This window comes from Numida meleagris, chromosome 23, assembly GCF_002078875.1.
Source record: "Numida meleagris isolate 19003 breed g44 Domestic line chromosome 23, NumMel1.0, whole genome shotgun sequence".
Classification (NCBI taxonomy): Eukaryota; Metazoa; Chordata; class Aves; order Galliformes; family Numididae; genus Numida; species Numida meleagris.
The window spans coordinates 3,676,274-3,691,928 of record NC_034431.1 but is presented as its reverse complement, the minus strand read 5'-3'; the positions used below and the strand labels follow the sequence as shown (position 1 = coordinate 3,691,928).

The following is a 15,655-nucleotide window of genomic DNA, read 5'->3' as shown; positions in this document are numbered from 1 at the left end:
GTGAATGCTGCGCTCCGTGGTCCCCCCCTTTCATCGCCCCCCACCCTGTCAGCCCCGCACGGAAGCCACGAGCGCCCGCACTGCCCGACTTGCCGTGTTCCAAACGGAGCTGACCGGGAGATGCTGAGCGCGGCTGCGTGGATCCCCGCATCTCCCCCGCTTGGTGTCGGAGCCATCGCGACCCGCTCTCACGGGTCTGAGCCCGGGGACACGGCCAGGTTGTCCCCAGGGGATGGGACCCTGGGACCCCGCGGCTGGGGGCTGCAGCTGGCATCAGCCCTGTCCCGCGAGGTGTGCTCAGATGGGACGTTTCAACCCTGAAACTGGGCTGAGCGGGGGACTTCAGCACGAGTCCGTGCTGTTGTGAGGTGCTGAGCCTGCTCCCTAAGGACGGCTTCTCCTGGGCTGCGTGTCTGGCCGGTTGGCCCTTGCTTATTGACACGAGGAGCTGGCTGCCCACAGAAGAGCACACAGCTGGCCGTTTCTGAGAGCATCCCTGCTCAGGCTCCATTAATTAGCAAGTTTTGCTGCTGGGACCAGCATCCCCCCGCTCCCTTTGCCTCCCTTGGGTGAGGGGGACATCAGAACGGGGCATGCTGCCCGCGTGCCTGCCCTGGGAGGCTGCAGGCTGCCATTGCCTGCCCCCTATTTTTGTGTTTTACTCCATATGCCAGACTGCACGCCGTTGCCTCGTGTGACCCCGCTCGCTCAGGCTCCCCGTGGCCCACTGTGTACCCCGAGGGCTGTCTGAAGGCAGCAGCCACGTCTGCATTTCCCTCCTTTGGCAGGGAAAACTTTCCCTCTTAACCTTCTCCATCCTCAGTGATTTCCCCTTCCTCCATGCTTTGAGGATGTACGTGGGGCATTTTCCCTTCAGCCCCCCACGGCTGTCACCCAGGCCACCCCAGCAGGTCAAGGTGGAGAGCAGCCCCCATAGCCTGGACGTGGAACTCTGGAAAGGCTGCAGTGACATCCAGAGCAGGACACAGCAGGCAGGGGCAGTTACGTACACGGTTGGCCTCTGCTGGGTCTTTTCTCATTGCCTGAAGCTTTTGGAAGGGATTTGCTCGGAGCGACGAGTTGCTCCCGCTGGCAGCATTACACACAACAGTTGCAGACTTTAATGCAAAAATTGGCCCCTCTGCTGCTTTTGGATGCGAGCATGTTAAAGGCCAGGTACCAGACCTCACCAGGACTTCATCAGCCCTGCACAACCCTTCTGAGCCGTGCAGTGCTTTACATCACGGTGTCTGTTACACACGGAGCGAGGACATAACCCCCGTTATGGTTTACAGGCAGGAAGGAAAACAAAGCCACATGCCACACCGCTCGCTTCCAATCACAAGCATCGCGTGTTCCCCATCCCTCCCGTGTCTCTGCTGCTCTCCCGATGCTGGCAGGGTTAGAATTGGTAGCAGAGGGACATCAGCAAGGTGATGGTGCTTGGAGCGAGCCACCGAGGGCACCGCAGGGGACCCTTCTCTGGGGCACGTGCTGCTCCCCGTGCTTGGCAGTGCACTCGGCCATATGCTGCGTGTTGGCTCGCCCTGCCCCAGCGTAACGTCGTGGCACTGCTCGTGCAGAGCTGCCCCAGCACTGCTGCGACGTAGCCAGGGGACTGTGACGGAGCGACACGTCGTGAGAGCCAGAACTGGAGCCAGGGGTACACTCCGAAGCCACTGCGGCTTTTCCGTGGCACTACGCAGCCTGGCAAATTCGGCAGCGGGCTCTGGACACAGGATGGGTCGTTTCCTCAATGCCACTGATGGGAAACGTCTCCTGGGCAAGACGAGTGCTGCCTATGCCCCTCGGCATTCCCCTGGTCCCTGTGAGCATCCAAAGCACTGCACACTGCTCGCCCTGCTGCTTCGTTACAGCGGTGGGGGCTCATCTGCATCCCTCCCTCTGGTTTTTCCGTCATATCTCCCCAACCATCCCTCCAATCCCATCCCCTCCTGGGGATAAACCAGCCACGAACCGCTCAGCCTGCAGAGCAGAAGAGGAAGGGCACATGAAGCTGCTGCTCCTGCTGCCTACCTGCGTGCCGAGTCGAGGTGACCTTGGCTATCTCATGGTGCTGGCGTGGTGGCAGCAGACAATGACGGAGCTGCTGGGCAGGAGGTGCTCGTCTGCAGGCCCTGCAAGGGAAGGGTAGGGTGGGTTAGGGACAGCATTTGCAGCCATCGCTGCCTGCCTCAACGTCAGCTTGTCCCTGACCTTCCCAGGACCATAGAGTCAAACCATCTCAGAACCTCTTTCGCTCTCAGGTGCCTGCTCGCTGGTGACAGCTTCTCCTGCCTTAGAGGACCACCAGGTCCCATCATTTTCTGGCCATTTACCATTGCACTGCAAGAGCACCACGTGACCTTCCATCAGCCCGCCCCTGAGGACCTCCCGAGCTGTTAGAGCTCAGAGATCCAAGCACTCCTGCATCCCACATGGATGACCACCAGCTCCTCCCCTGTGCTGTTACTCAGTGACCTTCATCTTTATGACAGCTTTGCAAAGCCCAGCAGAGAATTCATCTCCTGTTAAAATCACTGCACCAAGACGACTTTGTGCAGGAGACATTCCCATCCCTGTTGCACTAAAGCTCTCACAGATGACCAAGAAAGCATCACTCTCCCTGAGAGCACAGCTTCCTCCCCTGCCAGAGCAGCTTGCACGGTGCTGATGGGCAGAAAGGTGCTTGGGTCCATTGGTTGCTGCCTTGAGTGCCCTCATAAGCTGCCAGCACGCAGCCAGAATGGCCCCAAGCACAGAGCACATGGGCTTTTCTGAGGCCATGAGCACATCCCAGACAGGATGCCCATCTGGTTCCCTCCCTACAACATGCACTGTGCCACAGAACCTTTCTGCTCCCCAAGAACAGAGAAACACACATCGTGGGGTAAATGCCGTCTGGCCCCGTGACCGGAGAAATCAATCACAGCCCATCAGATGTGAACCAGAATTAATTGTGACCTACATTGCCAGCGCCCTGGGTGCTGGCAGCACATCCCAGTATGGGTCCCCAGGCCCTGAGCCCTGTCCTTCCTCCCTGCCTAGGGAAAAACAGTGCTCCTGACCCAACCCCAGATTTCCCCTGCTGTCCTTTTCCTTTCCTTTAGGCACAACGGCAAAAGGAGAGCTCTGTTGGCGGTAGCAGGGAGCAAACAGCTCTGCGAGCAGATGATTTTGGTATTAACACAATTAGCAGGGGCCTGGCGCTCGCTGAAATGAGTCACTCGTGTTTCATATGGGTGATTTCAGGCCCTGGCATTTTCAGCCCGAGCCACAGGCAGCGCTGCGGCAGGCACAGGAGGTGGCTTAAAATACCACGCAGGGATGGAACAGATGCTCTGTGCTGAGCAGAAGGTGCAGGAACGCAGCGTCAGTGGGAGTGCACGAGGAGCGATGCGTGCCACCAACGCAACCATTGCAATGCCACCAACGCAATGCATTGCAACCCCCCTCCCCCCCCCCGTGATGCCATGCCCCCCCTGTGCCTGCTGCAGCCCCCAGGACCAGGGGAATGGTGAGCACCAACCCTTCTGCTGGAAAGCCTCGTGCTTCCTGTGTGTCATCTCTGACTTTGCCCCCTTTGTGCAACAGCTGTATCTCCTTCCTTATTCCCTCGCGAGCTGGGGCAGAATGTTTTGCTCTTTCCTTTGCTGCAGTCACGTGCTTAGAGCCTTTGGCATTGCTCTTCTACCACCCCAATGGAGCCGGGGCTCAGGGAGCACGGTGGCTTGGCACCTCAAAGCCACAGAGGCTCATGCCTTGCCCACATGCTCACTTATCCTTGTAATAGCCTATTAATTATTCAGGAACGATCTCGGTTTGTTGTTAAGCATCCCATCTTCTGTTGCATAACAAGGACGGGGAGAAAGAGCCATGATCCCCACGCATCTCTTCCCCTTGTGCAGCCCCAGTTGTGGTGTTGGCACCTAAGTGCTTCGTTATTCATAGCCCTTCCCTAGGTCGGGTCCGAGTCCTACAGCGCTCATTCACAGCAGGACAAACCCTTGGATGCACTCTGAGGCAGTGCCATGCACTGCAAGCACAGCCCATGTCCCCCACCCAGCCCTGCACAGAGCTCACAGCGATGCCCTTCATGCCTGCTCCTGTGCAGTGTCAGCTCCAGGGTCGCCTTCTTGCCCTGAACCGGGGCTTCAGTTGTGGGGAGTTGCTGTTAACAGAAAGAAAATATGAATGTGAGCAACGTTAGTACCTTAACTACGTTAACTAGAGATACAAGCAGCTTCCCCTACATCTTGGCTTCATTTCTCCCCTCCTGGACTTCATTTGGCACCTTACGTATTAGGAGGACAAATTAGAGTTTCATGCATATTTCATATATCCTTAATCACTTGGCAGAAAGCAAAACACAGCCCCATTAAGATGATTTTCTACTAAGTGTTGTTTCCATTGGGCACCAGCCATTGCCTGCTCGCGGCTCCAGGCAGCTCCTGACGAAGGTTTCTCCATCAGGAGAAACTGATGAAGGCTTGGCCCTAATGAGCTGCCCCAGCTCAGGTGGCTTTGCTCAGTACCAGGGCTCGGCTGCTGCCCAGACCTTGGCTCTGCCCACACGGCCCTGGTCCCCTGCTCAAGGACAGCGCTCCGTCTGTGGTTCAGTCTCTTTGCTCACGGGGAAGAATGCTTTGGAGGTCATTTGGCTGAGTTTAAAGCAGGGCACGGGTCAGAGCCTCCTCTTTTTTTGTTTCTCTAGCGAACCTAGTGTCAGATTTCTTGCAGAACAACTTGCAAAGTGCTACTGAAACTGTCATGGAGGTATCAGCAAACCCGTCCTGGAGAAAACATGCAGGGAGGAGGTCAGGCTGTCCCCAGGAGTGGACTCTGTGGGGCAGCTCGCTGCTGCTGACCCATCGCTGCTGCAGCCAGAGACCCAAATGAGCGGCACTAAACAGCTAATGCATGTGGAAGAGAGTCAGATCTGATGGAAAAGGGAAAAAGGAGACGCTGGGGTGGGGACACAGAGCTGCCACGGGTTTCATGCTGCAGGCTGTGCATGGGGGAGCATCACCCTTCCCTTCCTCCCTGCATCCCCAAGGTCTCGCTGCCCCCATCTCTGGGGTTCAGCCGCCTGTGACCCTACATCTGTGCTCTGAGCCCCAGCCAGGGGGACACAGCCCAGGCAGCTGCGGGCACGGGCCCTTGGGGGCTGCTCGCTGCTCCCCTGTTTGCTTCCTAATTTGTTCCTTTTTTTTTCCCTTTGCACAAACCCATTACATAAGAGGGATTTGGGGACTTCTGTTTCACTTGCCTCTCTTGGAATAAAGCCATCATTTTTTCCACGCATTTCTTTGCCCATCGCTGAAGGGGGGGATGGGGAGAGTGCCGGGTACCAGCTCCAAGCAGGGCTTAGCCCTGTGTTTCTGCAGCTCCCTGCAGATGCTGTTTTGCAGAGCAGCACCTCCAGCCCCACCACAGCGATGCTGCGATAGCTTCCCCATAGAAACCAGCCCTGCTCCACTGCTGCTGGGTACAGCGTGAGCACAGGCAGCAATGGGTTTGCTTGCGTCTGTTTTGGATACCTGCGTGTCCTTCTCGGCACGGAGCTCACTGCAGGAAGGTGACTCTGTTTGCGCTGGCTCTTTGCCTGGCCAGGCCGGTTTGTGTCGCTTCTCCTTCCTCGGTTTTAGTTTTGGTCCTCGTCGTCTCACAAATCCTCTTTCTCTGAGGAAGAGTAAAAGGATTGCTAACCCCTTCGGCCTCATGGGTTGCACCAGCGTGCTCACAGCGGGTGCTCCTTCACCACCTCCTCTCCAGGAAAGCTCTCTCAGTGCCTTCACCACTTGGCAGCTCACCGTGAGCTCTCAAATCCGAGCGGTGGTCCATGCCCTGGAGCCCTAACCCTAACCCAGACCCCACGGGGTCCTATTGCCCCTGGGACTGTTTCAGTCCCGGACACCTTATCTCATTGAGTGCATTCCCCAGAAGGAGGGGACCCCGTGCTCCGGCTCACGATGCCCGTTCCCTTTGCAGGTCAGCCTCAATGACTCCCACAACCAGATGGTTGTTCACTGGGCAGGAGAGAAGAGCAACGTGATCGTGGCCTTGGCCAGAGACAGCCTGTCCCTGCTGGGCCCCAAAAACAGCGATGTAAGTGCCGTGAGCTGCCTGTCCCCTGCCTGGCAGCCTGCAGCCGTGCTCCTCTAACTGGGTCTCTTGCTGCAGGTCTACATCTCTTATGACTATGGAAAGAGTTTTAAAAAGATTTCGGAGCGGTTCAGCTTTGGGGATGGGAACAGCAGTGCGGTGGCCATCGCTCAGTTCTACCACAGCCCGGCCAACAACCAGCGGGTGAGTGGGGGCCAGGGGGGCACGGTGCCCTGTGGTGCCCCTCGGGGTGCAAGGGACTGGGGGAGCGGGGTGCTGGGGGGCTGCACCCACAGCTGCTTGTGCTAACAGAGCTAGGGGCTGTGCGCCCATCGCCATCATAGAATCATTCAGGTTGGAAAAGAGCTAAGATCCCCAAGCCCAATCCCAACCCTTCCCCACCATGCCCACTAACCGTGTCCCCGAGTGCTACATCTCCACGGTTCTTGAACACCTCCAGGGATGGTGACCCCACCAGCTCCCTGGGCAGCCTGCGCCAGTGCCTGACCACTCTTTGGGAGAAGAAATTTCTCCTAATGCCCAACCTGAACCTCCCCTGGCACAGCTTAAGGCCATTGCCTTTTGTCCTCTTGTGGCACACACTTAGGTTTACCTATACCAAGGCCACCTTTCTTCTGGCCAAAGCTCTCCTGCAGTGGGTTGAGCCATCCTGGCCCTGCAGCTCTCCATCCCCATGGATATTCCCATCTCCAAAGCTGGGCTGGGGACACTGGGGCGTGGACACCCTCACCCACATCACTGGGTCGTGCCAAAACCCCACTCTGCACACTGCAGGTGTTGGCTTCAGGGACCTCTGGGAGCAACAGAGTGTGGTAGAAGTGAGGAAACAAAATCCTCTCCTCCAGAGTTCTCCCTCTCAGATGCTGCCCAGGACTAGTTATTCTCACGGGGAGCTTGAGCCCTGCACTGATCTCCTTCCTTCTCGGTCCTTCTCTCCACAGTATATCTTTGTGGATGCCTTTGTCCCATACCTCTGGATCACCACTGACTTCTGCAAGAGCATCCAGGGCTTCTCGATCCCCTTCAGGGCAGCAGATCTCCTTCTGCACAGCAGGAACCCCAACCTCGTCTTGGGCTTCGACAGATCCCACCCCAACAAGCAGGTGAGCACAGCTACCAAGGCACGAGGGCCCTGGTTTTATCCCGACCACTCCCACCTTCTTCTCCACTGGGGAGAAGAACCTATGGCAGGAATGGCCTCTGCAGTGCTTAGTGTGTGCATGCGGTTTGCCCCTGTGGAGCCTGGGATCCGTAGAGGGGCTGATGTGCCTGCGGGCTGGCATGTTTATTGCTGCTGCTGTTGCTGGTGAAATGAGAGATACCATCTCTGCTCAGGAACTTTGCTCTCCTCCCACCCACGCCTGGGCAGCGGCAGAGCGCTCCTGTGGCTGTGACGTGCTCCAGGAGGAAGAGGCTCTGCCCTCAGATTTACCCTTGCTATCACACACCACAAGCACTGTAGAGCAAGTTATTTTTATTTCTGAGTTCCTGTGCAACCAGGCAGCTCTATAAAATGGTACAGATGGGCAGAGACTCGAGGGCAGTGTTTTCCTGCTTGGGTGGTTCTCACGCAGGTGGGGAAGTCATGGGCGTGGTGCAGCTTTGAGGTGGATGTGTGCCTGTCTTCCTTTTGCTGCCTGAGCTTTGGTGTCTTGAAGGTTGCCCTCCCTTGGGTTGCACACTCTGAGAACACTGTGGGATCCAGGTCCATCTCTCACCTTTCCCATTGCAGCTCTGGAAATCAGACGATTTTGGCCAGACCTGGATAATGATACAGGAGCACGTGAAGTCTTTTTCCTGGTACGTGCTGTAGCCTCGTGTTCCATCCAGCTCCCTCCCTCCTGGCTTTGTGTCCCCTGCACCACGGTGCTCACCGCCCCATCCCTGGGCTGAGCATGTCGGCCACCAGCTTTCTTCTTTCTTGGCCACCAGAGCTGCTCTGGCAATCAGCAGCCACCAACATTCAGGGCCCTCCCGTTCTTATCCCCACCATCTCGGCCGTTTCACCACGTGCTTTGCAGATTTCCAGCTCATCCCCCCAGGGTCACCCAAGAAGGGACATCCCCTGACAAACAGGGCTTGCGACATCTCCAACCCCATCCTTCCTGGCCTTAGCTGCAACGCAAATAGGAGGCACTGAGCCCCCGATAACATCAGGAGGTGAACACACCCATGCAAACATCATTACAATTGCATTCCCCACACTGTGACCAGTCCTCCTTCCCCTCTTGGAGTTCCTGGGCCATGCAGAGCCTTCTCCTCCCCTTTCTGGGCTCTGCACCCTGCAGCCAGGACTGTTCCCAGTTTCCCCAGACCCTGCATGCCAAACACATCTCTTTGAAGGGCTTTGGCTCCTCTGTGCCTTCTGCATTTATCTGTGAGTGTAACGGTGATAAAAACTTTTTCATTCTTTGTTGCCCAGGGGCGTCGAGCCCTACGATAAGCCGAACACAGTGTACATCGAGCGGCACGAGCCCTCCGGCACCTCCACCGTCATTCGCAGCACAGATTTCTTCCAAACCCGAGAAAATAAAGAGGTGATCCTGGAGGATGTTGAAGACTTCCAGCTCAGGGACAAATACCTGTTTGCCACCAAGGCTGTGGTGAGTCCCCGCAGCCTTCAGCTCGCCACGCTGACCCCACGCTACTGCAGACCGAGCAGTGCTGGCCGTGCTGCCGCTGCCCTGCACGTCAGCAGGGTGGGCAGAAGTAGGTCAGGCTGCAGAGCACCAGGGATGGAAACGCATGGGATGGATGCGGAGGCAGGAGGGGGGACGGCGTGGGTGAATGGAGGCCGCTTGTCGGTAGGGATTAGCTCAAGAGCGAGCTGGGACCAGGCAGCCTTACGTGCTGCAGCATGGTTTATCTGTGCTCTCACTGAGGGCGAGTCCTTTACAGATGATCGGAGGCACCATGCTAGAAACCAAGGAGCAATTTCCAGTTTGGAAGGTGCAAGCATTGCTTTCCCCTTGCTGCTGCCACCGAGCCTTTTCCAACGAGCACTTGGCCCTTTGCAGGTGGCTCTTACACACGCTCTCACTGTGCATCCCCAGCAACATCACCCCCCATCTGAAGAGAACTTTCAGCTTCTCAGAAATCTCCCTTGCAACTTCCAGGGCTCATTGCCTTGGTGCTGTGCCCGCTGTGGTTAGCAGGAGATGTTATCTGGGTGCACTGCTGGGGCTCGGTGACACGTGGGGGCAGTCGGTGTCCCTGCAGAGATAGCAGCCCGTCCTGCACAGCCCTCGGGGAGCAGAGGGGCACGGGGATCTCCTGACTCCTGCTCCCCTCCCTGGGAGCTGCGGTTGCTTGGTGATGAGGAGCCGGGGAAAATCAGGCCGCTTATTTTTGGAGCCTAAATCTGGGGTTGGGTGCTTACCGTTGGCAACCTGCACAAAACACATTGCCCCCAGCTTTTGCTTTTTTGGCTCAGTGCTGGTGCCTTTTCCTTCGTGCAACTCATTAAAAATAGGACGGCGAGGACAGGCTGTTCTGCTCCAAACTGGTCTCTGTGTCTCTACCTGAGCTGCCAGGACAGGCAGCAGGAGGCATGCTTGTGCTCGCCGCTCTCGGGAGTGCCGTCCCTGTCCCCACAGTGTTGGTTCAGGCTCAGGGATGAGGGTGGTTCTGCAGCCTGGAGCCACTCCTGACATTTCTCTCCACTCCCCGCAGCGCTTGCTGGGCAGCTTGCAGCCATCATCAGTTCAGCTCTGGGTTTCCTTCAACCGCAAGCCAATGCGGGTGGCCCAGTTCGTTACCAAGCATCCAATTAAGGTAAGCGCTGGATGACCTCCCTGCTGCAGGGTGGAGAATTACTGTTAGCTAACTATGAGGAAATGCTGCACTGACCTCTGTGCAAACCCTGCTCCTATGCCTACGCATATAAAGCCTGCACACCACTCCTTTGCTTCCTGCAGGAGTACTACATCGCCGATGCATCGGAGGACCAGGTGTTTGTGTGCGTCAGCCACGACGACAACCGCACCAACCTCTACATCTCGGAAGCAGAAGGCCTGAAGTTCTCCCTGTCTTTAGAGAATGTGCTCTACTACAGCCCAGGAGGAGCGGGCAGTGACACCCTGGTCAGGTAGTGTGCTCCAAAGTACGTAGAATCATAATATGCCTTAGGTTGGAAGGGACCTCAAGTATCATTGAGTTCTGTCCCCTTGCCGTGAGCAAGGTTGCCAACCACTAAATCAGGCACTAGGTCAGATTGCCCGTGGCCCCATCCAGCCTGGCCTGGAGCACCGGTCCCAAGACAGATCCCTGGGGGACACCGCTCATCACAGGCTCCCACCTGGACGTAGAACCACTGACCACAACCCTCTGGCTGTGGCCATCCCACCAATTCTTTATCCACCAAATAGTCCACCCTCCAAATCCATATCTGTCCAATTTAGAGATAAGGATGTGGTGTGGGATGGTGTAAAACGTCTTACAGAAATCCATGTAGACAACATCAGTTGCCTTTCCTTTGTCTATCTCTGTTGTGACTCCATTGTAGAGGCCCACCAGATGGGTCAGGCACAGTCTGCCCTTGGTGAAGCCATGCTAGCTGTCTCAGATCGCTTCCTTATCTCTCTTTGCTTCCAGGAGGATCTGCTCTGTGATCTTCCCAGTCATAGGCATGAGGCTCACATAAGAACGTTGGCCAATGCTGCTGGCTGTGTTTGGTCCCCGGGCTTGCAAGTCTCCTGGTTGCTGATACTCGAGCCCAGTGAGCTCCCCTTGGCATTTCCTTGCAGATATTTTGCCAACGAGCCTTTTGCTGACTTCCACCGTGTCGAGGGTGTGAGAGGTGTCTACATCGCCACGCTGCTCAACGGCTCCTTCAGCGAGGAGAACATGCGCTCCGTCATCACCTTCGACAAGGGCGGCACCTGGGAGCCCCTGCAGCCCCCGGCAGAGACGCGCTATGGGGAGAAGACACACTGTGAGGTGAGCGCTGAGCCAGGCTCCCAAAAGGCAGAGGGGGACGAGGCTGAGCTGCCTGCAGGAGGCTGCAGGGGAAATCTCCTCTTCTTCCAAAGCAGAGGGTGCAGGATGAGGTGGGACTCAGGCATTGATGCCGGTGTGCTTTGCTTCCCCAGCTTTCCCAGGGCTGTTCCCTCCACCTGGCCCAGCGCCTGAGCCAGCTGCTGAATTTCCAGCTGCGGAGGATGCCCATCCTCTCCAAAGAGTCGGCGCCGGGGCTGATCATCGCCACCGGTACCACTTTCCTTCTGTTGCTCCCCAGGGGCTTGGGAGCACGTTATTTTCAAGGCACAAAGAATTGGGTGCATGTGGATGCAATAAAAAAACTGAGTTTACCTACATGAGTTGGACTCAATGATCCTTACAGGTCCCTTCCAACTCAGAGTATTCTATGATTGTACGAAATGCAATTAAATGGTGCATTTTGCTGCCCTGCTCTCCACTGTGGTCCCTGTAATGAGGGTATGTACATGTCAGTGCAGTGTGGTGGCTTGCCCGCTTCAATCCACTCCTCTTTCCTGCTGCTGCCCAACTGGAGGGTTCCTTGGACGTGCAGGAATTGCTGTTTGTTTCGCTTCTTCATTGTAGAAAACAAATGATGGAACATTTGCAGAGCCACCAGCTCATTTTGTTTGATCATGTTTATAGCCATATGTTTTTCCCCAGCTGCTTTTAAAACTTGTGATGGTCCTTAAAATATTTGATTTTAAAAGCGTTGGCTTACAGTGGGAAAATACTGCTCCTCGATCACGGCATTTTGCTCACAGACAAGAATAGCTTTGAGGCAGCTGCCTTCATTTGAGCAGCCACTGTGTCTACCTGGAGAGGGATGATTGTTCTCATTCTCCTAGGCTCCATCGGCAAGAGCATGGCGAAGAAAACCAATGTCTACATCTCGAGCAGTGCCGGGGCGAGGTGGAGAGAGGTAAGGGCTCTCTGGTTGGCAGCTCAGCGCGTTGGCAGCAGCTCGGATTGGGGAGGTGCAGCCCATAGGCAGTGAAGGTGACCTCTGTGCACACATCGAAGAGCTGCAGCCGGAAGATGCTGAACTCCCCTTTTAACAAAACCATCTTTGGATGTCAGGACAGGCGCGGTTGCCTCGTGCTGAAGGCAGCGGGTTCAGATGCAGCTTAAGCTCTGTTTGTTCAGCTCATAGGACGTGTCCTTGGTGCAGGTCAGCTCGTCCCTTGTGGATAGGACTGACAGCCAGAGCTCTGCACAGTGCTTGGAGAGGCTCCAGCCTCTTCCCAGACCGTGGGATGCTGCCCTCAGTGTACGGAGCTCTGGTGCTGTTTACTGAGTGGGTGTTCTGGTCTGCGGCGGTATTTTTGGTCTGCCTGTGCATTCTGCTGTGAACGTAATATGGTATTTCAACATCTGCAAGCGGTTTAATCACATGCATTAGGCAGCCTCCTTTTCCTCCCCTTAAGTGCCGCGTGGGCAGGGTTAGTGCCGGGCATGCCGCGGGTCTGGCTGCTGCCACAGCCTGTGGGTTTCAGTGGGACAGCAGTGCTCGTGGACAGCGAGAGCACCCGAGAGCTGCATCTGTGCAATCCTCCACTGGCTCACAGGCACTTTTGCTTTGCAGAGCAATTAAACCCCGTCGGGAACAAGCAGAGCCCGGGCGCACCGCACAGAGCTGCCCCTTTGTGCTCTGTGCAGAGGTGCAGAACGGCCTCACGCTGCCGCTTCTCAGCTGGGAGGAGCAGCAGCACAACATTTTCTTCCTGGTTTTGGAAGCTGCTGGAAGGTTTATCGCTCTGCAGAGCGCTGTTTTGATCTCAAAAAGCAGAAAAAAGGCACCAAAGTGTTCTGTGACCCCCACCGAGCATCCCCAGGCAGATCTGTGCTTTCTGTTTTGAACTCAGATAGGAAAGCGAATGAGGCTTTGTGCTGGAGGGAAACACAAATGGTTTCTTTCTGGGGGTGACGTGCTGTGCTGCAGGTGATCTCAGCACTGCATGGTGGCATCCTAAAACACCTAGGGTCTGCAGAACGCCCTGGCACTCTGTATCCCTGGGCCTGACCTTCTTCCTTTCACCACCGTTTCTCTTCCAGGCGCTGTCAGGACCCCACTACTACACCTGGGGCGACCATGGGGGCATCCTGGTGGCCATTGCGCAGGGCACGGAGACCGACCAGCTCAAGTAAGGACTGCAGCACGGAGCTGGGATGCCCTGTGCCAGGTGGGGTTTCCCCATTGCAGCCACCCCCATCCTTTTCCTGCAGGTACAGCACCAACGAGGGAGAGACGTGGAAATCCTTCACCTTCTCGGAGAAGCCGGTGTTTGTGTACGGGCTGCTGACGGAGCCTGGGGAGAAAAGCACCATCTTCACCATCTTTGGTTCCTACAAGGAGAACGGCCACAGCTGGCTCATCCTGCAGGTCAACACCTCTGATGTGCTGGGTGAGCATCCTGTTAACGCTGTCACCGAACCCCGTCCCTCGTCTCTGAGGGATTTGTTCGACAGGAACGGGGAGGAAAAAAAGCCTTCTGAAGGCTTTGCCCATGAATGTTTTATAACCGGATCCGGCTTTGATTGCGAGGCAGCGTTTTAATCAAAGAGCAGTTAAGCTCGGCAGAGGAATTTGCTCGACTGAAATTTGTAGCGGATTCCCCTGACGTTTTGTTAGAAGTGGATCTGTTTGGCAACTAGAACGGCTCCGGTTAAACGAAGCACTGCAATTCCCCGTCACTGCAGCAGAGCTGCTGGGCTGAGCATCGCTGCCGTCTGTTTTGGGCTAAAACCTTGCTATCCAGGGCAAAACGTTCATCTCATGCCAGCGAAGGGCATCCTTGTAGGGCACCAATCGTCTCTGCTGCAGAGCTGCTCCCACATCCCAGGTCCAGGTGCCCCACAGTGTGGTCCCGGGTGCCCACCTTTGACCCAACCTTGTCCCTTCTCCAGGGGTCCCGTGCACAGAGAACGACTACAAGCTGTGGTCGCCCTCAGACGAGCGAGGCAATGAGTGCTTACTGGGGCATAAAACTGTTTTCAAAAGGAGGACTCCTCACGCGACGTGTTTCAATGGGGAAGATTTTGACAGGCCTGTCATGGTCTCCAACTGCTCTTGTACCAGGGAAGACTTTGAATGGTAAATACCAATTAATTTCTTTTGGTCTGGGTTGTATGTCTGAGATAAATACCTGTGACCAATTGCTCCGAGTGGACACACATCCAATTTACTTTGCTCTTTGTATCGCTGCTTGATTTTATAGCAAGGAGGAAACTAAATAGACTGAAAACATCCTTTCATTAATAATGGGGTGTGAGACTTAATTAATGTCCCCCGAGCCTTTGGGGAACCTCTGAAAGGTTCTATACAAGAAGAAGGTATTGTTAATCCATCACCTTCTTTCAAATGATGGCAGACAATTTACTGTCACACGCAGAGATGCTCTGCGACGCAGCCCCGTGACCCCACAGCCGCAGGAATGCAGCCAGCCCTGCCGAGTCATTTCATCTGCAGCTGAAACCACACAGCTGTCAGGGTTAGGGAATGGGTTCTGGCACTCGGAGGCAAAGGCTTGGGGTTAGTAAGCGAATGGCTTTTTGCTGGCTGAGCTTTCACCTACAATTCTGTCTGTCCATTGCTAAGATCCAGGTTGGAATCTGGCTCATCACAAGCCAGCTGGGAACCTTGGAACCACAGCAAAACCAGAGTGGCATAACCTCCTCTGCGGCGTTTCCCAAGCAGCAGCTCACTGCAGCTCCCATCTTACAGACGGGAATGCCGAGGCGCAGACGTGGGCCAGCTGGCAGGGAGCCCAGCCCTGGTGGTTCTGCACGGGCAGGCTCGTTGGTGATGGGGAAAAGTCCTAAGGAAAGAAGCTGAGATGCACAGCTCAATATTAGTGTACAGCTAGATATTGCATCAAGGGACTTCTGGGATCTTCACGCTTTGCAAAAATAGCGCAGCGCAGCAGCCCTGTTGTCCTTCTCTCCCTTCCCTGCTGATGTCACTTCTCTCCTTGCAGTGATTTTGGCTTTAAGCTGAGCGAGGACCTATCGCTGGAAGTTTGCATCCCAGACCCCGAGTTTGCAGGGAAGCCCTATGACCCACCGGTACCGTGCCCCGTGGGCTCGACCTACAGGAGGACTCGAGGGTAGGCACTGTGCTTGGGAACCCCATCACCTAAGGGCTGGGATTTATGGTGATATAACCAAACCCATGCGCACACACCTTGCGGGCGGCAGTAAGTGGATTGCATGCTCAGACATACAGCATGACATCTAGTTTGTAGCTGAGAAGCACTGGCTGCTTCTTGATGCACATGGTGGTTACCAATGCTCCTGCAACAGCAATGAACTGCGTGTGTTGCAGCTACCGGAAGATCTCTGGGGACACCTGTATGGGTGGTGACATTGAGTCGCGGCTGGAGGGGGAGCTGGTGCCGTGCCCACTGGCTGGTGAGTGTGTGAGCATGGCTTCAGCCCATGCTGCTTCGTTAACTGGAATTAGCACCAATTAGGCACGAATTAGTGATGTCTACTGAGGCTGCACCAGAGGCTGCCCTTCCATCCTCATACCCATACCCAGCAAGACATCACC

The 15,655-nt window shown here is 55.8% G+C and overlaps 1 protein-coding gene across 2 annotated transcripts in view; it reads left to right on the top strand.

Moving 5' to 3' along the window:
- The window catches only part of SORL1 (sortilin related receptor 1), a 38,957-nt gene that overhangs the window by 494 nt on the left and 22,808 nt on the right, over positions 1-15,655 (top strand). For both annotated transcript variants that reach the window (XR_002432626.1, XM_021375903.1), the window contains exons 2-16: positions 5,992-6,108; positions 6,184-6,309; positions 7,068-7,229; positions 7,859-7,926; positions 8,549-8,729; positions 9,799-9,900; positions 10,044-10,213; positions 10,872-11,064; positions 11,217-11,334; positions 11,952-12,025; positions 13,159-13,247; positions 13,330-13,508; positions 14,011-14,197; positions 15,081-15,209; positions 15,428-15,513. Coding sequence is in view for 1 of the 2 variants with exons in the window: in XM_021375903.1 (XP_021231578.1) it covers positions 5,992-6,108; positions 6,184-6,309; positions 7,068-7,229; positions 7,859-7,926; positions 8,549-8,729; positions 9,799-9,900; positions 10,044-10,213; positions 10,872-11,064; positions 11,217-11,334; positions 11,952-12,025; positions 13,159-13,247; positions 13,330-13,508; positions 14,011-14,197; positions 15,081-15,209; positions 15,428-15,513 (1,981 nt within the window). In the remaining variant the exon portion in view is untranslated. The remainder of the gene's footprint in view (positions 1-5,991; positions 6,109-6,183; positions 6,310-7,067; positions 7,230-7,858; positions 7,927-8,548; positions 8,730-9,798; positions 9,901-10,043; positions 10,214-10,871; positions 11,065-11,216; positions 11,335-11,951; positions 12,026-13,158; positions 13,248-13,329; positions 13,509-14,010; positions 14,198-15,080; positions 15,210-15,427; positions 15,514-15,655) is intronic.